Source organism: Zonotrichia leucophrys, chromosome 1, assembly GCF_028769735.1.
Source record: "Zonotrichia leucophrys gambelii isolate GWCS_2022_RI chromosome 1, RI_Zleu_2.0, whole genome shotgun sequence".
NCBI lineage: Eukaryota > Metazoa > Chordata > Aves > Passeriformes > Passerellidae > Zonotrichia > Zonotrichia leucophrys.
In genome coordinates this window covers 62,315,816-62,343,371 of record NC_088169.1, presented here as the reverse complement: position 1 = coordinate 62,343,371, position 27,556 = coordinate 62,315,816, and the positions used below count along the sequence as shown (strand labels likewise).

Genomic DNA, 27,556 nt, shown 5'->3' with positions numbered 1-27,556 from the left:
TCCAAAGGTGCCACCGTGGCCAAAGAAGATGGAGGAGAGGAGGAAGAAGAAGGAGGGCAGGACACACCCCAATTCCTCCATCTTATTCCTCTAAACCCCCCTGTACATAAATCCCAAACCCTGTTTCTCACCCTCTAATTAGCTAATCTTTTCGCCATTCACCCCGGTGAAGTCCTCTTATCTTCATAAAGGTGTCGTCTCCCGTGTAGGGTCAAAGTCCTGCCACCAGACACTTCTGGCAACATTCCAGGACTCCCAGGCCCCCCAAGGTGGTCTCGGAGGCTCAGCATCTCAGGACTGAGATCTTGAGATCCGACAACCATGGATAACATAGAATCATAGAATAGCTTGTGTTAGAAGGGACATTTAAAGGACATCTAATCAAACCCCCCTGGGATAAGCAGGGACATCTTCGATGAGATCAAGGTTACATAGAGTTCCATCCAGACTAAATTCAGGCAAATGTGCAGCGTGGCCAGCAGCTCCTCCTGAGTTTCCACAGCCCATTTCCACTGCACCATTTACTGGCTAAGTCATCATTTGTGCTTAAAAAGGAGACAATTACTCCCGAACATCTGAAAGCCACATTTTCAGCTGCAGCTCTGTTTTACATTCTATTTACTGCTTCTACTTATTTCTGCATAGTACCATCTGGACTCTATCTCCTTCCCACTTCCTCACAATTTGTGATTTCCTAAGTTCCTGCACATATTTTTTTTGCTCTTTATGAACAATCAGCAATTTTTTAGCTTCACAAATACAGCTCAGCATTCCTTCACTCTATTTTTAGCTCAGACTGGCTACTAGGAACTACAGCCTGCTAGTTTTGAGCCTGCTAGGGCAGCTGACTCCGTAGATCAACCTGGCAGATGGCTCAATTCTTTTCCAAAAGCTCAGTGAGAACGGACCTGGCACTTCTAATCAGCCAGTTAGCAAGTCCTCGGGTACAGCTGATCCTTGAGTTGCTCTCCATATGCTGCCTGGAAGCTTCACTGTACTCCACCCCAGCTCACACCGACCGAGAGAACACCCTCCATTCATTCCCACTTGACTCCTCTTGGGTTTGTTTGGTTGTGCGATACTCAGGTGATCACCTAGCCCAACTTCCTGAGTAACTGAGTGCTGACCAAGTTAACGCATATTGATAAGGTCGTTGTCCAAATGCTTCTCAAACATGGACAGCCTTGGGGCACCGACCACCTCCAGGACCGCCGTTCCTCTCCGCAAAGAAACAGCCCCGCTGTCCCGTGTAAACTTAAGGAGTAGCTTTGAACCATTCCCACGCATCCTTGTCGCTGAGCGAGAAGAGCTCAGCCCCTCCCTCTCCTCAGAAAGATGTAAAGAGCAACGAGGTCGCCGACCCTCAGCCTCATTTTCTCCAACCCAGACAAGCTCAAAGCCCCGGCGCTACTCCTCCGCAGCCGCTTTATGGTTGTTTAGATGTGTTCGGCGTGGCTGGGTTTGGGCTCCGCCTCTGGAGGGAGGGTAGGCGGGCCGGGAGCGAGGGAGAGGGAGGGACGTGGAGCGGGCAGGAGGCGGCCTCAGCATCGTCGGCACGGCGGCGGCGGCCGGGCGGGCGTGAGGCGCTGGAGCCGCGGCCGCAGGTGGGAGCGGGGAGCGCGGCCGGGGGGAGAGCTGTCCGTGCCTGCTGGGGCGGCGGGAGGTGCCGGGGTCTCCCTCCGCGTTCAGCGCTTGCCGAGCCGTGATGGCAGCAGAGCCCTGCCCTGAGCAGGGACATCGCCGGCGTTTGCCGTCGCCGCTGCCCCCCCTGCCCCTGGCCGGCACTCGGCGTGGGGGTGCAGCCTCTGCTGCAGAGCCGGAGCACGGAGCTCGCTGTGCCCACTCCGCTGCCGCTCTTCCTCCTTTTACAACAAACTGTGAAAGACGACAGATCAAAAATCTTCCTCTTATGCTTGTGGAAGGTTTTTCTGTTGTGTTACTTAAAAAGCTAGCAGGCAAACAAACGATCCCCCGTCTAGTTAGCACTTTTTAAAAGCACATTTCCATTGTTGCTGAGCTCTGCTTTTCGGTGAGCTTCTCTAGGCGTGCCAAGTCGGGAGGGAAAATAGTTACGAATATTAACTGTAGAGTCTGCAAAACAGATGGAGAAGCGCGGATAACGTAGTGGTGACTGTAATTCTGTCTGTTACTTCCAGGTACTTAACTACACCGAAAAATGAAAGCTTTCCCATCATGTCTGTCCATGCAGTAGCGCTCGCCAGCTTCAGCAGAACAGAAGTCTTCAAACACCCCTGCTCTGAGAAGGTGAGGCAAGGGAGTCCTCTGAATGGTGGCACAGTGTGCTCTTAGCTCAGGGGAGTTTTGGATCAAAAACCAGCTTTTAGTTTCAGTGGATGTAGTAAGTTATTTTTAAGTGCTGGTAGAGTTAACTTGGGACACACAGTCCCAATACTGAGGTGAGGGAGGAAAGAGGAAAAGACAGACTTCTTTATGGCAGTGTGTTGTGCTTTCCATGTGCTTCTGTTGTTGTTGTATTTCCTTATCACTGCTCTTTAATCGCGCTTTTTTTTTTTTTTTTTTTGCGGTTATTGGAGGGGACAGTTATGTGGCTTTTTTTCCCCCCTGTGATTTAGTTGAAATCGTAGCATCTGGAGAGTAAATGGAAATTGTACCTGAATTCTCACACCGTTCGGATAAGAGCTGAGAGATGGGAGCATTGTTTAAAAGCAAAGATAAAATCTTAAAACGCAGCACCCTTAACAGCTATGCTTACTGATAAAGCACTTGTATTTATCTTGCTGGGCAGTTGGGATGCTTGCATCCTAAGAGGTAGAATCTGTTAATTGCTGAGAGTTTGTTAATTGTATTGAAAACAGTTTTGACCATATGATGTTTATGTGTATAAAGCCTGCCTACATGCCAGTTTCTCTAAAGAAGTACCGGGGCAGGGGGAAATAGAAAACACTAGCAGATAGTGAAAAGAGTATTTTTCTAAGCACTGGCGTAATCAAACGCTAAATATTTTAAGTTAAACGTACTGTTTTTGGTTTGAAACATTATTCTTTAGTTAAAAGGGAAATTCTCTGTGGGTTTTAATTTCTTCTGCTTTCCGTGAGTCTCAGGGGTATCTGGACAAAGCTGTACTCTGACTCACCTCACTGCTCCACATAGGAAGTGTAAAGGTCACCAACCCGGGGTGGCCGAGGACAGCACACCTTAACTCCCTTCTCTTTTTATGGGAACACAGAGTTCAGGGGAGGGTGAGAGGAGTCCTGGTCGTGCTTCAGTGTGCCGACATTCTCACTGATCTGGGGGAAGGCACAACACCTTGGTTAAGTGCGTTTTAACGATGTGCATGTGGGAGCAGGGCATCCCTTTCATTTCCCTGGTTTCTGTGGTGTGCTCTGCAGGTCCATGACATACTTGAGGCAGCAGGGAGGTGGGGACAAATTTTAGGTCTTCACAAGGAATTTATGAGCTTAGGGAGGATACCTGTTGCTTTTCTGTCCTGAGTGTATCAGAGTCTCCTGTTGAAATTAGCCCCTGAGTATCTGCACTAAATTGTTTCCCTGGTTCAGATTACAGTGGTTTGACAGTATGGTAAATCCAGCTTTGAGGGTAGAAATACTGAATTGGAAGCATCATGACTGCAAAAAGTGAAGAGCTGATCTGGTATAAACCTGCTTAGGCAGTTCAGATGCATTCAAAATTTTGGTCAGCTTATACTGGCAGGCTCCTGTGCCAGGTCGAGTACTATCTATCTGTGTCACCTCTTGCATTACGCTGGGTCAGTCACGTTGCTGACATGAACCACATGTACTGTGTTCTATCAATTTAGGTGACATGACCACACTGCTCCCAGTTGTTAGAGCTGGGAGATAAAGAAGCACATGGGTCAGATATTTGTGGAGTTGGATCCTCATAGATTTAGCTTATAATTTGTATACATGTAAAACGGCCAATACTTCCAGATACAGATTGGCAGTTCCTTGAATTCTTTTCCACTCCATTGCTGTTGTTTTAGTAGATACACAGGCATCCTATTCAGCATTTTGTCTCATTTGTGCCTTATGCACATGCTTAATCCTCCTGATGTGGAGAGTTTCTTTTGGTCACCTGCCTTCTGGAGTGAAATGAGAGATGCAGAGCTGAGATGTGAGTGCTCTCCAGACAGTGTGTGCTTCTGGGGAGATTTCCAGGCAGCCAGAAATGTAGGCAGTGGTTAGGTGACTGTCAGCAGGCTTCAGAAAAGTGTTCTTCCTGCTGAGATGACTGTAACACTGAGGGTATCATTAGCAGAGTGCTGTTATCTTATAACCAAATTGTCTGCCTCTCTGTTCTCGTTATAGTTAAACCACGAAAGCCTAAAGGTGGCGTTCACCGACTCGACGTGTTCTTCAAATCCCTCTGTGAGGATTAGCTGCCTGGCTCCAACACCTCAAATCTCTGTTCTCTCAGGTAATGCCAGTTTGTCCCAAATTGCCTCCCTCAGGAGGAGTTTTGCTGGTGCTTGTAGTGCTAGCAAAAGGTATTGGTGTTTGTGTGTACTAAACAAGTCGAGTTTGTTTGAAGAGGGTTCCTTGCTTATTGGCTTTGAGGGTGGTACAACATCAAAATACATTATACAATTTGCAAGTATGGGTGGTTTTTGCCTTTTAATGGTAGTTTGGCTGTTTTAGTTAAGGCTGACATTTGCATGTGAAGGTGGATTAGGTTGCCCAGAAAAGCTGTGGATGCCCTCTCCCTTTAAGTGCTCAAGGTGAGGTTGGAAGGGACTCTAAGCAATCTGGTCTACTGGAAGGTGTCCCCACCTACAGCAGGGGGATTGGAACTAGATGATCTTTGTGGCCTCTTTCAGCTCATAAAATTTTACAATTTTTTGTTATAACGCTACATGTTTTGCGCAGAGAAGATGATGTTTGCAGCCCAAATTTAGGTATTCCTGTGCAATTGAAATGTCAGTAGTTTCCAAAGTGTTTTTCTTTCCCTGAAAAGTTTGAAATGTATTTGTTTGAAAGTCAGCTAGTTTTAATTTTCCCATTCCGGTCCTTATATTGCCATGGCTGGCTACATTGGCAAGATGTTTGTTTGCAAGTGCAGCCAGTAAAATGTGCAGTTTTGTTCTATTTCTGCAAGAGCTTTGTCTTAGTAAGTGGCAGGGGACTGATCCCTATTGCTGACATACTCTGGCTGATTTTGACCCAGCTTTACTAGGTTAGTTTTGTTAGCAGCTCTTGCAGTTTTGGTTATGTATGATGATCTTTTTTTTTTTTCCAGTTTTTTCTTGATGAGCACTGGTCTTTATATGGACTTGCTGTTCCAAAATACATTGGGTTTTTTTGTTTTGGTTTTGATCCTTTCTTTAGTAAACTTTCTTATCATGTTGTTTGCGTGCATGTAGGCTTCCAGGTGAGAGACTTATGGAGAAGTTTATTGTTTTCCAATGAGATATGTCCAAGGAGAGCAATCTCTGGGCAAAGTCTAGAGTCTGCAAGACTTCCTCCTTTTTTCATCAGCAGTGTTTAACAATCCTTGTGGTCCTAACTAGGAGTTCTTTGTCCTGGAAATAATTCTTCTTGATTGTATCTATTCTTAGAATTTTACAACTGACTTATCGTCCCCAAAGGAGATTGTTATTAACTTCATTGTGTTGCTGTAGTCAATGGTTTCTTCTTGAACATAGACTTTGTGTCTAATCTCTCAATTACTTGGATTATGGCAGTTCCTCTGAGTTTTTTTTTTTAGTTTGTTTTTGGGTTTTTTTGTTTGTTTTGTTCAAGGTACAGGACTTCAGTTTATTCTTCAAAAGCTACTGGTTGTGGTGCACGCTTCTGTGTCCTGCTAATGTTGCTGTATCTGCCACTAAAAGCAGTTTTTCCATTTTCTGTTGAACTGAGTTTTGCAGTAGATCACATAGGACCTTGGCAGTGCTTTTCATTCTTTCAGAGGCATTGTAATGATCTTGGCGTGACAGGGCTAAGTTTGTTATGGTTTTGGCCAAGTGTTGCCACTCCATGAATAATGGGACTGAAGTTTACCTTAGCCATTTCCAGTCTGCCCAAACTGAAACACACAAGCACGTTGACCTTGTGTTACTGAGTGTATTTTTGTTACTCTTTCTGCTCTATTGATCTTCCATGTGACTTACTATAATGTAATCTTCTCTTCTATTGGCAACAGGGTCAGTACCTGTTCTAGTAATAGTTTTGTTATCCTGTTTTGTAGAACAGTGATGTTTTTGAGCACACTGACAATCAGTCACCATTAAAGTCTTAGCTAATTGTGTTTGGATAGCAGCAGAATACTTTACTGTTGGTTTATTACCTAGCCTTTATCAATGACAGAATTCCTTCCTGAGTGCAGAAAGCAAGAGGTTTTTGCAGAAAGAGGCAGCAGCGAGTGGTGAGTGACTTCAGCTGTCCTGTCTTCTCTCCTGTGTAAAAAATACTATGCATTTTATTCATGTTGTGTATTAATCTTTTCTTAATATTATTTCCTAACCTCTTGTTTTATTGTAATTTCTGAACAGATGAATCTTCAAGGCCAGCAGTGATCGGACATGCTGGAAGTTTTGGATCATACCCAGGCAGTGCTGAAGCTATCAAAGACATTCTCATGTCTGTTTTAAATGCATCTGGTTTGAAGCCCTCTTTGGTGTTGGAGCAGAGCACAATGCAGGGAGCTGAGCATCCGGACAGCGATGTGGAGCAGTGGGAAGAAAGCAGCACTGGGGACAGCCGTGATGACAGCGACAGTGATTCTGCACATCACAGCACTGCCTGTACACAAACAGACATTCGGTTTACCAGGCCCCGGGCGTGTTGGAACAACTCAGACTGTGATTCCCCCAAACCTTCACTGGATACTTTCCCTTGTCCCTGTTATACTGATGGAGATCCTGCTGCTTCCTCCTTGAATGGTTTCGCTCTTTCAAGCGTGTCCCCTCTGAAGCGTGACTGCTTTACCCAGGTGACGTTAACAGGAGGCACCGTCACATCCGCTGTTGTGCATTCTGGAAAAGAATCTTGTGCCTCCCCTGAAAGAGACTTGGCTTTCACAAGGTTGCTTTCAGATTCAGCTGTTGGTAAAGCAGATCTAGTGAAATACCCTCATTCCGTGGAGCCTGTGCCTCTCAGCAGCCGCGACAGCGATTCTCCCAGTGGCCTTTCCCAGTCCGAGCCAGTCAATCCAACAGGTAACTTTACACCTGCATTTTTGGTGTAAGATCTCTGCAAAGAGGTGTAATTGAAGTGAGCCTTATTTATGGGGATTGCAAATAAGACAGATGCTGTCACTCAAAATAGGAGAGAGGGGAGAAAGAGCTTAAAAACCGAGGAGAACCTGAGGGGTGGTTGATGAAATGAGAGATGCTTATGCTTTTGCAGTAGGCATCTCTCAGGATGCAGAAATGCTTTTGTAATATGCAGCTGTAGATAAAATGTAGAAGTTGCTGAGCTGTGAGAAATGTAGAACATCCACTGGATGAGCTTTCTACCAGCTTTATCTTGTCTTCACTGTTACCCTTTTCCCAACAGCAAATAGCATGGATTGGGTAGTGATTCATTGGTGTGTGTGGGATTGTGTTGTGTTTGGCAGCAGCTGGAGGAGAGGAAGTCCTTGGATTCTGGGGTTTTGGAGGTAGGGCATTATCATCCAGTTTATTATGACTAAATTGGCTTGTTCTGCAGTGGGACTGTTTTTCCTGTTCTCCTTTGCAAGTGCCCTGAGGTTTTGGAGACACAAACCCCTATCGGATGTAAAACAGGTTCTTTATACCTTTCACCAGTTTCCAGCTAAATGATCAATCCCTTGTGTTGTCTGTGAAGAGGACTGGCTGAGGGCTGCTAGCAGAGGGTGTCCATTGAGCAGGGTGCCTTCTGTCCCTGCAGTGTCAGGGGGTTCTGGGCAGGGTAGGTGAGGAGCTGTTCAGTGGGAAAGTTCAGCACGTGTCCCTGAGATGGCCGGGGGAGCAGCTGGCCCGGCCTTGGGACTGTGGGGCCTCCATGAGGTGTGCCAGCCTTCCTGGGCTGCAGGCTGGGGTCCCTGCCCTTTGGCTGAGGCAGCAGAGCAGTCCCCTCCTGTTTAACACCTAATATTGACAGGAGCAGCCTTTGCTACAGTGAGATGAAGCATTTTGGGTTTGTTTATAAAGGATGTTAGTGGTATCTAAGGACTTAAGGCCACAAAGATGTTCAGGTGGACAGAGTACCTCTCCTGTGAAGACAGAGCTTGGGTTGTTCAGCTTGGAGAAGGCTCCAGGGAGACCTTGTGGCAGCCCTCCAGTACTTAGACGGGGTCTTATAAAAAAATAGGAAGAGCGACAAGATATTAGGAAGAAATCTTTTACTATGAGGGTGCTGAGGGACTGGCACAGGTTGCTCAGGGAAGTTTTGGATGCCCCATCCCTTTCAGTGTTCAAGGCCAGGTTGGATAGGGTCCTGACCAACCTGGTCTTGTGAGTGATCTTTGAGCAACTTGGTGTAGTAGGTGTCCCTGCCCATGGCAAGTGGTTTGGAACAAGGTTATATTCAACTTCTGTTCCAATCCAAACCCCTTTATGATTCCATGATGATAGATTATGAGCTTCATAAAAATATTGCAGCTGAGGTCAGATTTTTCTACTGGAATAAAGGCAAAGAGCAGGGAGTGTTCATCCTGCCTTTGTATTATAAAAGAATAATACAATGTCTAGGTTTTGTTGGTTTGTTTCGATTTGGGTTTTTCCTTCTCCCTTTGGTCAGTAGTAGTCCTAACGGTGACACTTCACTGACCTCCACTTCCAGTTTCTGATCCTTTCTAGCTGTTCACCCAGAACTCCTCCAAGGTCTGAGCTGGCAGCAAGGTCTCAAACAGGCACATGCCACTGCAGGACTGTGTGCTCTTAGTAACACCTCTGTCATCTGGGACAGGCTGTTGTCATCAGCCAGTATGTGACGATTGTGGCTGTTTCCTCCTGCTGGGTGTTGCGTTGGCTCCGTGCCTTCAGAAGTGCCCAGCAGGGAGAAGGAAACCGCACCCAGCAGTTGGGGCTGGCTGAGGCCAGTGACACGTGTTTGGAGAGCTGGCTCTGGAAAGCACAGCCCAGGCTCTCGGGGTCAGCGAGGCACGTGTAGGAGAACAAATACATCGTGTGTGACTCGACCTTCTGGCACGAGAGGATGTGTCACAAGCTTGTGTTGAGGCACTAGTGCTGCTGGCTCTCCAAAACAAAGGGAGCAAGGAATGTGGCAGCCAGGTGATTGAAGAGCATCCTTGATTTTACTAAAAGATACTCCTCATAGGAGGCAGGATCCTGATAGACACTTTGTGATGTGGTATGTTCTCTCTGCCTTAGACTCGGGCTTTTTCTGTGCTAAGTGAAAACGTCTGCATTTCTTCATTCCTTGTTGCTTTTAACCATTGACTCGCTACTGGGTAGCTTGGGTAATGAGATCTCATTCTCTCCTGCACTGTCCGGTACTATGAGGATGTGAAAAGTGAATAGCAAAATGAAAAACAAGAAATATAATTCCTAATTTGAGTGCAGGAGTTACAAAATAGGATTTCCTGACTTGCTGTCTTAGAGATGATGGTTTCTCACAGGAGAATTGCTGAGGGATGCACAAGATACAAGAAAACTATGTAATATCACTTAAATTAGGAAAATTTCTTCTTCAGTGGAATATAATTTTTGTTTAGTGGGATTTTCTGCTGGTCCCCTGAAATTCCTGCTAGGCTGCGTTCGTATGTTTGAGGCTACCAGAGAATGGCCCTTATTCAGCCTTTTGAAAAGGCTCTGTCACTGTTAGTGAAGAGTTTGTGACTGAGTTTAGTGTTTTCTGGGGGCTTTATTGTGGCCGGTGTGTCACTGAGTTCACAAGCTTGTTCTTGCTTTTAACCTCTATGTGCATCCAAGTCACTTCCTTCTCAGGCTTAGGGCTCTTTCCCCAGCCCCAGCAGCCTCAGGCAACAGTGCTCAGGAGCAGAAAGGCAACCAGATAACTTTTCTGCATCAGACCCGGAGTTGTATCCCCTTGCTTGATGTGCTGGACTCCTTCCCTGTGCTTTTTTTACGCTCTTTTTTTACTTAATGATGCAAGTGGGATGCAAGAGGTAAGCAAAGGAGAGAGCTCCCATTAGATTTCAAAATTATATTTAAGATGAATTGGTCTTATTATGTTTTAAAGAGAAAAGAATAATTTTCCCATTTCCTTATTTCTGCTTATTATTTTTAGTTTAGAGAGTAATATTTGTTATCTTAACTGATGAGAATGCAGTCTATTATCAAGCTATAGAGCTTACCTAGTAAGATGAATCATCAGGTCGGTATGAAAATAACTTAATTAGGCCGTTAAATGTGTTTTGAAAAGTCACATTGTCAGCCTTTCTGTTTTTCCTTCATGGTGTACACAATGGAGGTATTAATAATTCTGTACAAAAACTCTTCATCTGTGTCGCTCTGCTCGAGTGCAGTGTTGACTTTACTGCCTGATGTCATCGATGCTCAGGGCAGCATAATGGTTTCTCTAGGTACAGCAACATCAAAAAAGACTGGATGTGGCACTTGGTGCCATGATCTAGTTGAGGTGTTAGAACATGGGTTGGACTCGATGATCTTAAAGGTCTCTTCCAACCTAGAATTTCTGTGATTCTGTGAAATAATCCAAACTAGGCCTGAGAGTCAGTGTCCCTCAGTTGGAGAAAAGCTTTACATAAATTATGATCATATTTTGTGGGAGCTCTTTAGCCTGTGACTTTTAAACCAATTTAGGAGGGGTGTTTTTTAAAAAATAAAAAGCCATTGATTAAGTGTGCTATTTGCAAAGTGTGTAAATGGTGTCTGTGTGGTGGCCCTTTTCTAGCACATGTGTTTTATCCTGTGAACATCATGAGGGTGAAACAGAAACTCTGTGAGTTCAAGGTTCAGGAAGAGGTAGTAAGCCCCAGTAAAAACCTGACATGTTCTCTGCTGCACAGTGAAAAGTCCTTATTGGGGCAAAAGAGATAAATTTTATTTCACATACTCATCAGAGACTACCAGCAGAAAAAACCTGCAATTCTGGGGAGAAATACTGTGGCTAATGCCACAGTTGGACATATTACCATTCAGTATGGGTTGCATTTGGAAGCAGGAGGGACATTTCCTCGGGGTATGGAAACGTAATGGCAAAATGTTTTCCAAACTTAGTGTTTGCAAACACAATCCGTGCAGTGATATGGGGAATTTTTAAGGTGCATCTCTCTGCATGCCCAGACAGCAGTGGGATTTGTGTTTCTTCCAGGAGCTGTGAAGGAGCAGAGTGCAGTGTTAGCTGCAGAGCATGGCTGCAAATCCAGCCTCAGGTTCTGTTTGTGGTTGTCCCCAGCAGCTCAGGCTGTAGCTTGGAGAGAGCTGTGTGGGAGTGCGGTGCTGCTGTCACAGCACAGCATTTAAACTCTGTTTATCTGGTAGTTGATGTTCATGCTTCATGTTGCCAGAATAGGTCAAATGACAGCGTGTTTCTCACATTTTTCTCTGCCTTAACTTCCACCACAGCCTCCAGCCCCAGTGGGTTCAGTTTTGGGGAAAAGCCCTTGCTTTGCTTTCTGTAAGTCCCAGCATGCATCGTGGGAGCTGCAGAGAAAGTAACTAATAAAAGTTCTTGTTATACCCTCAGGTTCTACTTCTCCTTTGAATATAAGTGCTGTACCCTTGAATCGTTCACTGCAGGACGTCTGCATGCTTCCAGAGGATGTGGAAAAGGTGAGGACATCAAATACTATCATCATCATGGTTTTTACGTTTTATTGTGGCAAAACCAAATGACGAGAGGTGTTTCTTAATAAAAGAACTTTCCTGATAGATGTACTAATCTTTACAAATACTCTATTTTCCCTCTTCTTGCCCTCTATGGGTGAATCTACAAACATAAAATGCCTATTTCATAATTTGCCTTCTACTCTTGACCCATTAATTAAATATTTTAATTATTTTTAAATAATGGAAATACATACAGGAACAATGTATGTTTCTGCTTTTCATTCCATCATTTCCCCTCACATTCCTTGAAAGCAAACTGTAACATTAGTAACTTTAAAGTTATATTAGAGTATGTTACATAGAAGTTCTTGCAGCTGCATACATGCATATGTATGAGATTTACCTCATGCTTTTACTGTCAAAAGATGGGGAGAGGATGGGGTTTTTTTTTTTGTGTGTGCTGATGATAAGCATGTGAGATTTTTTTGTCAAAGAATTACAGTATGGATACCAATAACTCTTAAGAGCTGCAGTAATTCAAGCAGTTTCTCATAAGGGCCTCAAACAGTCTTAGGTGTGTTGCCAGATAGGCAGTCCACTCAAACCTGTAAATAGAGCTGAAGATGAGGAGTTAAAGCTGTCACACATAACTCTGTGTGCTAAATGTTAATCTTTTCCAACAGTGGAAAAAGAGGGCTTAATGGATTGTAATAAGTAGGATTTAATATAAAAGAGCTTTAAAAATGTGCCTAGAAAAAGGGATTTTTTTTCTGGACTGTGTGCATGTGGTCCCACGTCCTGGGCCCCAGAGGGAATCACCGTCTTTGTGCACAGCACTGGTTTTACCAGAGGAGCAAGTTCTGCCTTTGGTTTGAAGCTCTCAACATCCATAAGGTGCATTTCAAACAACAAAACCCACTCAATTGATCACACACCAAAACTCGATGAACTTGAACTAGCTTTTTGTGTTGCTTTTTATGAAAGGTGTTTCAGAAAGGAGACAATGTTTCTCCATCTTTATTGTGGGACCTAAAACAAAAGTAATTAGTTTTCAGACACCAGGAGACCAGTGAGCTGGTATCTGGATTAGAAACCACAATCTGAGTGTTGAGTGAATAAAGATCTTATCAGCTACTACTACTGTGCAGAGATGGGGGGCTGATGTGATTACAAGTTAAAAGATAGCAAAAGCTTAATTATGAGCAAGGCTGCCTTTGAAATAAACCCAAAGAACAAAAAAAATCCAACCAAACAAAAACCCACTAAATTTCAAATACTTTTAGCTTGTGAAATAATCTCTTTCAGCCTTAGGACTGAAAGTTAAGGTCCATGTGGTGTCAGTAGGTCCTGCAGTTGTAGTTGTGTGCCAGGAAGGAAATGGGTCAGATAATCTTAAAGGGACTTTCCACTGATGTTAGTGGGAGAGGACAGAAATGAGAAGGTTGGTGTGTCACAGCTGAGTTGGGTCTGCTTTGCAGGGTGAGGGAGCTATCAGTAGAGCAGAGCTGAAAGCTGATAGTCATGCTGAGTACAGGAGTCTGTGTGTTCTGTTTCATGTTTTTCAATGCAGCTCTCTCAGATACACTCATAATTGCTTTTATCAGCAGGGCATGCTGATAGGCTGTGTTCTGCCACTAACTTGAGACTTCTTCTATCTTCAAAGTAGGAGATAACTCCCAAAAGGAAAAAAGGCTTTTAAATTATTTCTTTGCTAATGGAAGGATAGCAAACTCCTGGGCTCCTGAAGTTCACTGAAAGTTGTCTCTGGGGAAACTGGGCACCAAGCAAGTCATATTAATTAGTGGTAGGAAAAAGATAAGTCTTTCCAAACACCCACAGGGACTTGGGTGCACTCTGATGCTGGGATTAATCTTGTCTACATGTATTTGTCTGTGAACAGTAAGAAAGCTGTGCTGTCTGTTGTGCTCCTTAAGATTTAGTTATTCCTAAACACTGATGTGTTTCTTCATAGTTCCCATGCAAGTTGAGGGGATATAATGAATACTGATGTTGAGTGGTACAATTTTCTGAGCATAAGCCACTTTTTTAAAACTTTAATTATCCTGCACTCAAGGATTTCTAGCCTTGGATACTACCATAGCTTTTAGATGCAAGTTTAGGTTTGCACATGGCAGTTGAGAGTGTCCTGGGTGTCTCTGGGTTACCACCCGGGTGCCTGAGTACAACTACCTCTCCATGATGTATCCACTTCTGAGCTGAGACTGGTGTGGGACTTGTGCCCAGACCATCAGCAGTAGCTCAGGTGGGGCTGGTGGGATGCTCTGTTAGACTCAGAAAGCAAGGGATACAGCAGTGATTTAGGAAAGGAGCCCCAGGTGTGTGTCTATGTCTCAGTGGTCCCTTTTCCTAGAGGATGGGTGACCAGGGCAGGCAAGATGGCAAGAGGCATCACAAGGAAGTGTTGTCTGATTTGGAAATGCTGGAGTGAAACTTTGAAACAGCTGCCTTTTATTTAAGGCAGTGGGAAGCCCAGGGGAACAAGGTTCTCACTTACTCTTATCACAGACTTTCTACGTAGGGTTGAGTTTGCCATGTAAGCTATCTCACTGCATATTTCCCACCTCACTGCCCTAACTCCTAACACATGAAAACATTTTACCAACTCCTGTACTTCCCACCACCTGAAGATCTACACTCCATTCAAAACTTGCCACTTCTGGCCCTCTCCAGCTAGCCTGTGTGCAAAGCTGCTCATACACATTGACATGAAATTAAATCATATTAAATAGGTTACTTGGATGCATGCTTGCATACTAAATAATCCAGTGTAACTAGAAGACTGCATCCCTGAAATGCTTACATATACACCAGTTAGTCGTGCAATCAAGTTCATTTTTATCTAATACATGGGTAAGATAAAGTAGATTGGATGTTATAATCAAGGGTGAAACAATTATCTAGGCAGTTGCCTTTTGCATACTGTTCCTGAATTGCCCTTGGGGTGGTGTTTTTGAGTTTAAATAAAAGGTCAGACAGGCTTACATTTTTATTTATAGAGTTGAAAAAGTATGGGAGGAAAATGATACATTTTACTTCATCTTAACTAAACATCAGCTGTGCTGTGTACTAATGTGTGTTCCAATGTTGTGTCCAGGAGAATGCACACTTCTTTGTCGCAGATATGATTATAGCATCACTAGAAAAAATGAAATGTAATATCCTCAGCCAACAACAAGCAGAGTCCTGGGGTGTGGAGGAAACCAGTGGATCAGATGGCAGCTATCACACTGACTCAGAATTGTCTTCTTACCCTGGAGTGAAGAAGTCTGATTCTTCTGTTACCTCTTCAGACAGTGGTTATGAAGGCAAGTTACTTAATTTAGAATATAACCTTGTTTTAAAGCCTTTGCTGTTTGTTTCTGTGCAAGAAAATACTAAACAAATTGGGGCATTGCTTGGAACGAAATCCTCTGTTACCTTCTTTGAGTCTCTGGGGAGCTGGGTCCATTGAGGATCATTATGCCACAAGTGTTTTCCTGTGGGTCACATACTTCCTTTTGCCACCACATAGGTGGTTCACACCTATGTTTTATAAATTATAATCATATTTTATATTAAAATTAAAATGTAGGGTTAAATGCCACAAAGCCAAGCATGACTCCACAGAGCATGCCTGTAGCTGGCTGTTTTTCTCTCTGCTTAAATTTTTTTTGGTAGTATTTGCAATTTGTGTCTTTCCTCCTGTGTTTGCTTCTGCAGTATGCAGATGAGGAATGCAACCAATGTGCAATTGGTTTGAGTGAGACTCTCCAGAGTATTCATTCACATATAGTTTAAGGCAAGATAATAAGTACTCCTGGCATTATTATGCTTTAGTCAGCACATGCATTTTTAAGTGGATTTTAGTCTCTTGAGTAGTACAGATCTTAGTGATGAATCATGAGTCTGAAGTGACACAAAGTCTAAATTACATAAATTCTGTGGAAAAATGAATGGTGTTCTTGGACATGAAAAGTGGAGAGACCACTGGCAATATAAAAGGTTTGGGTTTATCTCTGCAAGATTCTGGTTGAGAAACTGAGGGACATACTGTATGACAGACTCCCAAGAACTGGCCTGCTCTGTGTATGTATAAAAACAATTAAAGTTGCTCTGTAAATGCAGTCAGTGTGCTAAAGTTTTGGCAAGTGATGAAAAATGTAAGCATAATTGCAGCTACTTATAAATACTGGAAAAGTTTATCTGATCTTATCCTTGTCTTGGGCAGGCTGTGCTTTGCTGCCTCTCAGCTCCCCAGTGCATCTACCATCACATCAAGAGGTTACCAGATTTCATTGCCACAGTGACTCAGAGGATGAATATGTAATTATTGGTAAGACTTTAAAATTGTAACTGCAGAAATAGATATATTGCTCACTTGAATCTATTCTATTGTTTGGAAATTCTCTTGATTTAGTAGATGTTATTGTAGGAGAAATAACATGAGAAAATGGAAACAGTTATGTATGTGTAGGTCCTTATTAGAACACATGCAGAAATATCAGACTGCTGCAGGATTTCATTTCTAGGAAAGAATATCTTTGCTGGTTTGAGAGCATGGTGAGCTGACCCTGGCTGGACACCAAGTGATCACCAAACCACTCTGTCACTTCCTTTCTCCACTGGAAAGGGAGGGAAATCAGAACAAAAGGCTTTGGGGTTGGATAAGGACAGGGAGACATCACTCACCAAAAACTGTCACAGACAAAACAGTCAAGGTAGGGAAATTAATTTATTGCCAATCAAATCAGAATAGGATAGTGAGAAATTAAATTTTAAATCACCTTCCACCTCACCTCTCCCTTCTTCCTGGGCTAAACTTCTCTTAGGATTTCTCTACCTCTTGAGGCTTCCCACACATCCTGTCAGGAGCCTGCTGCAGCATGGGCTTCTTTCCTCTGGATCACAGCCTTCTTCAGCATCTTCCAGCCCCAGCCTGGGCTCTTCCACAGGCTGCAGGGGAATCTCTGCTCCCCCATTAATCCCCATGGGCTGCAGGGGCACGGCCTCCTCACCATGGTCTGCATGAGGAGCTTCAGGGGAATCCCTGGAGCTCAGAACTCGGGCTTCTGGAGCACCTCCTGCCCCTCCTTCTCCACTGACCTTGGTGTCTGCAAGGCTGTTCCTCACACATATTCTCACACCTCTCTCCAGCTGCAACTGTGAAGGGCTTTTTCCCTCCCATTTTGGCTCTGTTATCCCACAGACACTACCACCGTGGCCATGGGCTCGGCCTTGGCCTGTGGTGTGTCCATTCTGGAGCTGTCTGGCATTGGCTCTCAGATTTGGGAGAAACTTCTGGCAGCTTCTCCCAGAAGCCACTGCCATAGCCCCTCCTGCTACCAAAATCTTGCCATGCAAACCCAACAGATGGACTAAAATTATGTCTAAGAATTAAACCAAAGGAACATGCATGAAGAAGGTGCGAAACTGGCACAACCTCAGTCAGCTATAGCATAGTTTGAGAGAATTTAGGACATGATGATAATTTCCTAATGAAACTGATTGACTCAGTTTTAGGCAGCCTCTCCCTCTGCTTCAGGACTAGAGCACAATATCTCTGTTCTCTTACATGGGCTTTGCTTCTCTTTAGGACACCCTGAGTTTCATTTGGTTTGCTTCTGATTTTTACACATACAGAAATAGAAACCCTGAAAAATGGCCTGTGCAACTTTTAACCTTTGTTTTATCTTTTCTTGATAACAAATGGATTTTTATTGTTCTCTCTGGTCTTAGAGACTTACTTTTTCCTCTCATCTTTCCCTGATCTACTAATGAAGAACAAGCTCCCAAAAGAACTACATTACTAGCATCAAGAGTTACTTTGAGATGTATAAATGAGGAAACATTTGTCTTGAGAGCAATAAGCATGGTCAAGACTAACACTACCAATGTGAACACCTTGTTGGCATAAGCATATTGTGTCTATGTAGACATAATGAAGTGTGTCCTTTAGTTGCTTTAATCTCACCTGTTACTAACATGTTTATAGCATTGACTGGTATGTTTGTGATTGGGGTCTCCAAACATCTGTTAGTGTCCAAAAAAGCTAATGTGGCCTCTCTTGGCTCTGTGCTGTTGAGTGACTTCTGTCTGGACCTTGACTAGCAGGCATTTATTCTCTCCTTACTGTTTCAGCTCTTGAAGGCAGGCTGATGGTGATGATAGGATGCAAAGGTATTAGGGAATATTCTTCATCACATCAGGGATATGCAGAGGAGATAAGACTCCTTATGCCTGTTTTGCAACCATGGCTGAGGTTATTTCCCACATCCAGGAAGGGTGTTGGAAAGATGAATATATTTGAAACTGACACTGTGGTAACACAAAGTATTTTTAAAATAGTGCTGAGTAAGAGATGCTTTGTTTCTTAAATGGTTTGATAAAATTTTCTCCTTTACTGCAGAACTTGAAGACCTTGAAAATCTGTCTGTTGCCCCTGATAAAAGGTGTGTATTTTTACTACAATAGCCCTGTGGCTCTACCTTTTCTGCTGGAGCAGCTTTCTGATGGTTCTTCTGGCTGGGGCAGGGAAAGTTGTGGGAGTGGTAAATTGGGCCCTCTCAAGGAAGGGGAAGGAATGCTGCTTGACAGCAAATGTCTCTGGTGCTTGGCTTAGCAGTGTTTCTCTGGTCCCCTAGTCTTGCTGGAGGGTGGTGTCTGTGCCTCTTCGAGGGCCTGGGTGTATCAAAGAAAGAGGTTAGGAATGAAGGAATGGGAGAAAACTTTTCCTGGGTGCAGAAAAGGCAGTGGAGATACTGATCACATGCTGCTATTTTTCACTGACAGTATTCCTTACCTTTCAGATCATCTTTTGAACCAGGCTGCAATTCTGCTGAAGCAACAGCCCAAGAGTTGTGCAGAGCTTTCAGAAAATACTGGTTGCAGACAGACTCTGCAGTTCAGCTGTCTGGTTGCCTGAGCTCATCTAAGCAGAGAGTGAGTCTGATCTGAAAACAACGAGCTCTTTATTCAGTTCCCCAAATAATCATGGTCTCACTGCAGCTGCTTCACTGCTCGGGAAAGGAGGAAGCTACATTAAAAAAAAAAAAAGAAAACAAATACACATGAGTGCTTACAGTTTATTAGTTCACTTTATCTAAATTTTTAGAAAATGTCTTCTCTCTCCAGCAAAATTCAGCACACGTAAAACATGTAGTTGTGAAAAATCAGGATGTGCTTTCTTCTTGGACTGATATGAGGGAATTTGAGGGGGGACTACATGCAGGTGAAAACTGAACTTTAAAATACTGGAGTATAAAGGGAGATAAACATCTCCTATAGCATTTAACATGTGTCCAGTTGATGGGCTGGTTATCTTCATGAGCTTGTCTTTCCCAATAGTCTGGGCTGAAAGAAGAGATTCCAAGAGAACTTGAGTCCAGTGTGAATCTGGCTGAAGAAATAAAGATCATATCCAAGTTGAGAGGATCTTCTGGCTGGTCCCCACCAAGATCACAGATTATATTTAATATTCATCCTTCAGTCAAGTAAGTGACTTCATCCTTCCAATTTTGAGGAATCTGGGCATTGTCATTTAGTATAGCATGGGGAAGGCTGATGGAAGGAGCTTGGGTGATTAACAGATCTAGTGCATGTGCAGATGATCTGTGAACAGGTCTAGAGCTGGTGCATGGCACAGCCTTCTGCAGTGTCTGTCACCAGCCTCACTAGAAAACAGCTGGCCTCTTTTTCCCCCTCTCTTGGCACGTCCTGGTTAACACAACATGTACAGTTTTCCATGTGATAATGCACGTACTCTTTAGTGTTACAATGGCAGTGTACTTAGCTCCTGAAAATTTTATTTTGTGACACTACCTGGAGAATATTCTTGCCTCTCCCTGCTGTCCTGCTAGTATTTTATGGATAGCTGGTTTTCAGAAAGTGGGGGGAGGCAGCAGGTCATGTGTGAGGAAATGGCTGTCACACCCTGCATCAAATGCTGTGACATGCAGACAGTAAGCAAACTGGCTGTTCCCTGTGTTGCTGCAGGTACAGTTGCCTTTTCAGTTGCAAATGTGAATTTCCCCTCTCCAAATCCTATGATACTGATGCCACATTAAGAATTGGAAAATAATTTAGTTCTTTCAACAAGTGTTAGGGAATCTCTCCATGTGAAGGGTTAGGAGGCAGCTCCTGAGGTGGACGTTCTCCCTGGTGCCAGTGTTAGCTCTTTTGCACTTAGGAATAATGTTAATTAAAACTGTCTTTTGGGTGCTGAATGGTCTAACTCTTTCCCTCTGTGTACAGGAGAGATGCAGTGGTGGCTGCTCAAAACTTCACGTGTGTTGGCTGTGGAACTCCGATAGAAAGCAGTAAGTATTACCACAACTGGCAAGAAACCCCTAATAAATACAGTGCTTGTACTGTTATCAGTACTCTAACCAGACTATAATCCTCACCAACACAGATGTACCACAATTTTAAAATTATCTGAGCCAGAAGGAAAGTCTCATTGTTGGATGTGCTTGCAATAGTAAAGCAGACAGTGGGATCTTTCCGGTGTCTGGAATTTTTCATACAATACAGAATACAATACTTGATAGATATCCTTCTCATAAACCACAAAAATTTGTAACAGTCATAAAACAGAAAAAGAAAAACAAACTACACAAAAAAAAAAAATCAAGCTTCCTGGCTGGAAAGTGCTGGTTTTGCATAGTCCAGTTGTTTCTTTTAATAATTCTTTCCCTGTGCCAATTTAGACATTGCCAAAAGTCTCTTTCTGGGGGCTGTAGGCAAGCTTCTGATTCCAAGGAATCTGTGGTTTTGTTCTTTCGGAGTGTCTTTTTAAAACTTTTTGTTTCTTTAGATCTTGATGACAAAACCTTTCCTGTTTTTTTGTGTAATTCCTGATGCTTTGTGAGAACTGCTTGAAAGCACAATGATTTACTGAACTGACAAACAGACCTTACCTAAGAAATCTTTGAAGTGGCTCTTAAGTCTCACTCTGGGTCAGCTCACAGGAACAGCATTTGTGGGGTCCTGTAAAGTATCAACAATCTATGATGGCACATTAAGTTGAGCAAATAGGAGATGCTGTAATAACTGGGAAAAACCCACAAGTCTCTTGATGTGAAAAAGTATTGTACCAACATGACTCCAGAATTGGTGGAAGTATTTTTGTTGTGTATTTTACATAGTGTTTCTTTTGTGGTTAAATCAACAGGGTTTTTCTAAGATGTTATGTTGATAATTGTAATCAGTTGAATAAATATGGAAATGAGGAAAACTTTCCGTTCTAATGCCACGTACAAGCCTTGTGCATGTGTTCACCACAATAATAAAACCCTCTACTGAAAAGAATAAAACAAAAAAAATCCCTTTCACTTCGTTCCACTAGATCTGAGTTGTTTAGACAGACTAGGCATACAGACAAGAGTTATGTCCCGTAAGTTTTTAAAAAACTCAGAATTTCATTGCTGTCTGCCTGCAGAATATATCAGGAGACTCCGCTATTGTGACTACCTGGGGAAGTACTTCTGTGACTGCTGCCACAGCTATGCCCAGTCTTCTATTCCTGCACGAATACTTTCAAAGTGGGATTTCAAAAAATACTATGTCTGCAACTTCTCCAAACACCTACTGGACAGCATATGGCAGCAACCCATTTTCAATGTGTCATCTATTAACAAAACCCTCTACACGAAAAGTAAAGAAATGGACAGGGTCAGGGTAAGTGTGGATTTTTTTAATTTGGAATTTTTGGGACTGAGACTTTCAGGGGAGAAGTCCTTAGGGCAGGATGTCCTGCGTGTGTATGGGGTAAGGAGAAGGGTTGTCTTTTTCTGACTTACCCATCACCACTTCTGGGACTTGCCTTCTTTTCCCTCAGGTGAAGGGAGCAGAGAGAGGCATTTCTAACCTATGCCAGAGGTCTCCTTAGCCCTGTTTTCTTTGGGAGGTGTTTCCTTAGTGTTTTCCAGTTTTAGTGCATATAAGGGAGATGGTCTCCAGCAGTAAATATTTACATTTTTTCTGGCTTTTGGTTGTTTGAAAAGTTCTGTAATTTTGGAATGACTCCTTAATTTTGTGGGCCGTTTGGGGAAACATCCTTTGCTTCTGTAAGAGCTGTACCTCCTACAGCTTCAGAAAGAGTGTTCTGCTGAAGATTGCAAGTAGGCATGTGTTCCCTTCTTGGCTGAGGAGTTTGCCTGGCTTACCTGTTCTTACACAGGTGTGGGTCTAGCATGCATCAAGACCTGCAGCCAGTTTTGGCATTAGGACTTGCTTCGCTTGTCAGGGAATAAAAATAGCCTTTGCCTGCCTTTGGCTTTCGTGCATTAGAAAATCATTTGTTTAATGCTATGCTAAGTGTAAAATCCCTTATTGTAGGTGTGGCTTGGTGTACTTGCAAGGGTTGCAGACTCAAATAGTGGTGTTCCTCACATAGGAATATATAAAAGCAATGCTTTTGACTTAAAAACAGCTTTGTTTTTCTCCTCCATCTTTTAGGAGGCGCAAGAGCAGCTTTTTCATTTAAAAAAGCTTTTGAAAACGTGCAGGTTTGCTGAAAGGTATGGACTGTGGTTATGCATGGAAAAATAGCTTTAAAATGTACATTATGTGCTTATAGAGCCTTCTTTAGAGACATTTGGGTGCAGTTTTCAATAAGTTGATATGATCGTTAGAGAACTAACGATCTAATAAAAAAACTGCCTTCTATTGCACTGCGAATTTGAGTGAAGTACAAGTTTTATGTGGTAACTGTTTGTTGGAATATAGTTTGGTTTTAAATGTTGAGCCATTTTAGTTAGGTGTGTATTTTTTCCTGTTCTGTTTCTCCTAGGTTCTTGTTCCTTAAAATGTCCAAGATACTTAGCTCTCTGAGAATACTTGTCTTTAAAAATATGTTGGCTTTTTTAAATTAGCAAGAGTTTTCCTTGAGCATTTAAAGATTTCTTCCAGAAATCTGTCATAATGCTCAATTCAGTTCATTTTTAAAAAATATTAAAATGAAAGTAATAGTAAGCAGTAGTGATAAAGACCAATAGCTCTATTTTCAGTGCTCACCTGCTCAGCACAAGCATAGTGTCACTCAGTAGTAACCTGTGCAGGATAAAACCCCTCAAAGTCCTCTTTGCAAAGCAAATAAATAAGCCTTGCTTATTTTATTAGATACTATTTGGGATTTTGCCTACTGTTCCTGAGGCAGCAGAGAGCCTTTTACACATTATTTAAGGATTACTGGGGTAACTGTGTATGGCAACTCCAAAGCCTGAGGAGTGCATGTTTAAAGCAGAGAGTTTATTCTAAATCTCAAACCTTCCAATTTTTATTAAAGTGATTTCAAACTGGGAGGGGAGGTAGATAGCAGGAACTTGCCATGTATAATCCCCATGTGACTAGAGAAGTGAAAGATGCTTATTCTGGAAAGACACTTGAAAAACAACTTTTTGTAACTTTATTTTGGTTTTATTTCTCTTTGCAGTGTACTGAAAGAATTTGAACAGGTTCCCAGCCATCTGACAGAGGAGCTGCATCTCTTCTCACTGGATGATCTGGTGAAGATCAAACGAGGGCAGTTACTGCCCCTTCTTAAAGATATTCTGAAGAGCTCCACCTCTCACGTAGATGGCTGTGAGGTAAGGAAAAAACAAGGATTTTAGTGTCCTTGCAGCTGCTACTGTAAGGAAATATCCCTGCTGCCATTCCCAAATAATTTTTACTTATATTTAAATTCAACCCTTTTGCTGTTGTTGTAGCTCTGTCAAGCGAAGGGGTTTATCTGTGAATTCTGTCAGAGTGCAGACCTGCTCTTTCCCTATCAGACTGCCAAATGTAAAAGGTGCCCAGGTATGTTCCAGACTGAATGTTTTTCTTTCTTCCTTGGGGGAATTTTGGTGCATAAAACCATTTAGACTTACTTGAAGCAGTGAGAACTAGCTTCACTGAAAGCATGCATATTTGAAAACCTGCATGTGCATTTGGAAGCCATGGACAGCATGCATCCTCAAAAATCAGCTTGTGGCAGCTGTTTCATATCAGTGGATTTAGAGAGAAAAACCAGGCATTTGCCTGACCATGGGGGAGGCTGTTTTTTGGATCTAGGCATGAGAGAGCTGTTTTATCAGATCTTGCCAGCATTCAGTGTAAATTATTACAGTGGTGGTGGTTGTCTCAGCCTTGCACTGCTTCTGTTTACTTTTGTGCTGATATGTACATGATAGAACACTATTCAAGGAACAGAGCTGTTGATTAATTTTTTTTTAATTCTATTTTTTTTTCCTGTAAATGCTACTCTGTGTGTATAAACAGAGTGCAAAACATGCTTTCACAAAGCATGCTTCAAGTCTGGAGGCTGCCCCAAATGTCTGCGGATCTCAGCTCGGAGGACTCTTTCAGAAACTCCGTGACTGGTGCCTCAGTGAAACTGGGTTCCCCTGACTGCTGGCTTTAGAAGATGCTCAGAGCCAAATCTTCAGGTGCATGATTAAGTGTTAAATAATGTTGTTTTAGACATTACTGTTTTTAATGCATGTCTCCTTTATGGGGGGTAAAATAAAAAAAAAACCAGAAAAACAAAAAACAAATGTCAACTTTCATTATTGTCATTGAAAACTCATCCTGAAAGAGTTTCATCTTAATGGTGACAGACTGGATGTTAATTTTTTGGGCTGCCTTTTGTTGCTATGTTTTGTCCTTGGATGTAAGATTTTTAATACTGTATTTTTTCATGTAAAAATGATTCATCTCTGTAATTCTGCAGATAATGTATAGATAGTAAGAAAGTGTTGGGAGTCTTTGCCTGTGTTTGATTTTGGAAATGGGGAAAAAGTGGTGAAGTACAAAATCATTCTCTGAAAAGCTCTACAATAAATAGAAAACACTTGTCTGCAAGTTTTAGGCAGATGCTAATCTAAAATTGTTGTGGCAAATGCTTATTGTGAACCCGTGAATTTTAAGTTTCTTTTAAACACATCAGTTCAACAGCTTGTGCTGAGTTAACTTGGCCTGCTGCTAGGTGCTCTTCACACTTCACCCAGCTGCTCTCTCACCTCATTCCTCAAGAGGACAGAGGGAGAAAAGAAGATGGAAGAGCTCACAGGCTGAGATACAGACAGAGAGATCACTTGCTAGCTACTCTCATGGGTTAAATAAAAACACAAAACCTGAATTGGAAAAAATTAAATGCATTGTAAATTAGAAATTGAGTAGGGTGGTGAAAAGCAAAGACTAAACCAATAATTTTCCCTTGCCTCACCCACCCATTTTCCAGGCTGAACTTGGCATCTTCATTCCCGATTTTTCTACCTTACAGCCTGCCCCAGGTGGTGTAAGGCAGATGGGGAATTGGGGTTGCTGTCAGTCCATAACTGCTCCTTTCTTCTACTCCTGCCTCCTCATGCTTTTCCCTTTCTCCAGTGTGGATCCTTCCCGTGGGCTGCAATCTTTCAGGATAAACCTGCTCCTCTACAGGCTCTCCTGGAAGATGTAGTTCCTTCAGGAAATATTCATGTGCTCCAGTGAGGTTCTTTCCATGGACTGCACTGGAATCTCTGCTCTGGTGCCTAAAGCACCTCTTCCTTCTCTTTTTTTTCACCGACCCTGGTGTTTTTGCTGCTGTTTCTCATGCTCTTTCTACTTTCTCATGCTCTTTCTGCTGCTAAAAATACAGTGTTTAGCAGTATCACCATCGTGGCTGAGGCGCTCAGCCCTGTTCTGTGGTGTGTCCATTGGGGCTGGATGGAAGCAGCTCTATCTGGCATGGGCAGTCCTGGCCTCTGCACACACAGGCCACCATGCAGTCACCCGGTGCCAACATCTTGCCACCCTCACCAGCTGTTCCACTCTGAAAGCTTCTTTCCAGAGCACTTAGAAATGTGAGGAGAGACAGTGAGTGGTGAGAAGAGATGCTCCTGTTTAAATCTACCCTCACACTTGCAGACAGAGTCCTTGCCTGAAGGTGAAGTGCTGGAAATTGAAAGCAGCTTTATTTCCCTGGCTGGTTTGTTACTTCTAATGAGGCTCTTGCCTTCAGAAAAGTAGAACAGCTGCTCAAACCTGTAAAACCATTTTTCTGTTAGTGCTGTGAAGTACCAATGAACAGAGAAATCCCAGGACCTGAAAGTATGAATCAGCATTCTGATCTCCAGTGGGGTGCTGTTGGTATTTTGAATTTTTTGTTCTCATTTTGTGCATTTTTTCTTGCTCTCCTCATCTGTTTGCTCCACCTTTTAGCAATGAAAGGATCTGCTATGTGGGAATTCACCTCTACATTAATGTTTAGGATACTACTAAGCTCACTAACACTTCCACTAATCTATTCTTCTGTGATCAAAACCAGCTTACCTACTTACTGCTCTGAAGCAATATTAGTGTCTCTTACACAAGCTCACCAATGCAGGGTAAGCGGTGGTGAGAAAGAGCCTGCTTTTGCAGCTGACTGTATTTAATGTTATGCAAGAGTAAATTCTCATTTAAGTTGGGTGCACAACTAACTGAATCACATGAAAGGCCTTTGCTTGCAGGGATTTTGTGCTTACGAAGGAGTAGATGTGAATGTTCCTTCTGTGGGATAACCTGCAGGGCAGCTGAGTATGTCTTTTTCACTATTCATTAGTTTAGAAGAGCTGATCTGGTTTCTGGCTGTGCTTTTCATGAATGTTGAAGTCTCACTAAGCAGTAGCAGTGCACAGGAGGGGGAGTGTCAGGCAAGAGGTTTTGTGCAACAAGTGCTGATCCCTCACATCCGTTCAGTTCACTGCAGGTCTCCACAGAGCCAGTACAGCTTATCCTCACTAATTATTGCACCTACCACAACACAGGTTGCAGCAAGAGCAGATCCTCGGTGAGTTGGTAAAGCTGGAAAGCAAAAGGCCTCTATATCAGTATGCTTATAGACCAAGTGAAACTGGCTAAAATGTTCTGCTGCTGAAGCTAAAGTAAGGAGGAGGAAGTTGTGAGATGCCAGCAGGTTGGCCCCAAGTTGGAAGGAATAACTATCTTCTGTGTTTGAAGGAATACTACATTTGACTGTTGGGTCTGGAGGGGGATCATACCAAATCCACATCCTTGTGTGCTGGTGTCAGCACAGGATAGCACAGGAACACCTGAGGCTATTCACCCTGAATGTCTTCTCTGGTGAGAAGCAAGGCACGGGTGACTAGACCTGTAAACACAACGTTTTCTCAGCATTGCTGAGGGAAGAGTGGTTTTTATCAGCTGCTGTCCTAGGATAGCATAAAGCAACCATCTTGAAACTGAAAGCAAGCATTATTTGCTTGGGTGATGAAGTAGCTTGGACAGAAAGGGATGACTTCTGTGTACAAGCCTTCTAAATGTTTTTAGGGTGTAGCCAAGTTCTTGAATCCAGTTTTGAGGCTCATTAAGCTTTCACCTCAATACCATGCTCTTCTGAGCATATCTCTATGGGTAAGTACTGAGTTTGGTCATTTCTGAGGCTAAACCAGATGATAAGGTATATCCAAGAAAAGAATTTAAGAAAAAAAAGCTGTATGACTACACTGAACTTCTTTGCAGGAAGTAAAATCCTGCAGTCCTTGTATGTGTAAGCTCTGAACTCTTTGATAGGAGCAGACATAAAAGGGTTAGGAAAACTTACTAAGGAGTTGGGCCAGTTCAAAATAAGCTGCCTACTAGCTAGAGAGCTGAACATGTTCCACAGAGGAGAGTTGCCAGATACCTGGTTGTTCAGCTATGGAAAGGGAATTGTCACACTTTTCTGTTTGCATGAGCAATGATGACCAAAGCTCATTCTTTACTATGAGTTTTTATGTTGCCATGCAGATACAACAGGAGCACTGCTGGAGGAGCACTCTCAGGGGCTTTGGTGGCAGAGAAACCTCCTCCTACCTAGCTGCCCACCTCACTTCAGAGGCAGAGTTCACTTAAAGACAGTAGTATTAGTAAATT

At 42.9% G+C, this 27,556-nt stretch overlaps 1 protein-coding gene across 3 annotated transcripts; it reads left to right on the top strand.

The window, feature by feature from the left end:
• Window positions 1-1,141: 1,141 nt before the first annotated feature.
• Window positions 1,142-24,543, top strand: RUBCNL (rubicon like autophagy enhancer). Of its 3 annotated transcripts, none has more exons than XM_064725581.1 (16): window positions 1,142-1,485; window positions 2,157-2,265; window positions 4,311-4,419; window positions 6,491-7,156; window positions 11,598-11,683; window positions 14,796-15,006; window positions 15,909-16,013; window positions 18,087-18,129; window positions 18,487-18,619; window positions 19,025-19,170; window positions 19,931-19,995; window positions 21,117-21,355; window positions 22,136-22,197; window positions 23,112-23,265; window positions 23,386-23,476; window positions 23,939-24,543. In XM_064725581.1, exons 1-16 carry the CDS (start codon window positions 1,175-1,177, stop codon window positions 24,034-24,036), a joined length of 2,628 nt encoding a protein of 875 aa, XP_064581651.1. In that variant the 5' UTR covers window positions 1,142-1,174; the 3' UTR covers window positions 24,037-24,543. The 3 variants fall into 3 exon arrangements, with proteins under 3 accessions (XP_064581651.1, XP_064581742.1, XP_064581826.1); XM_064725672.1 differs by having other exon boundaries at window positions 1,142-1,431; window positions 23,939-24,542; XM_064725756.1 differs by lacking the exon at window positions 1,142-1,485 and adding an exon at window positions 1,509-1,604 and having other exon boundaries at window positions 23,939-24,542.
• Window positions 24,544-27,556: the final 3,013 nt, after the last annotated feature.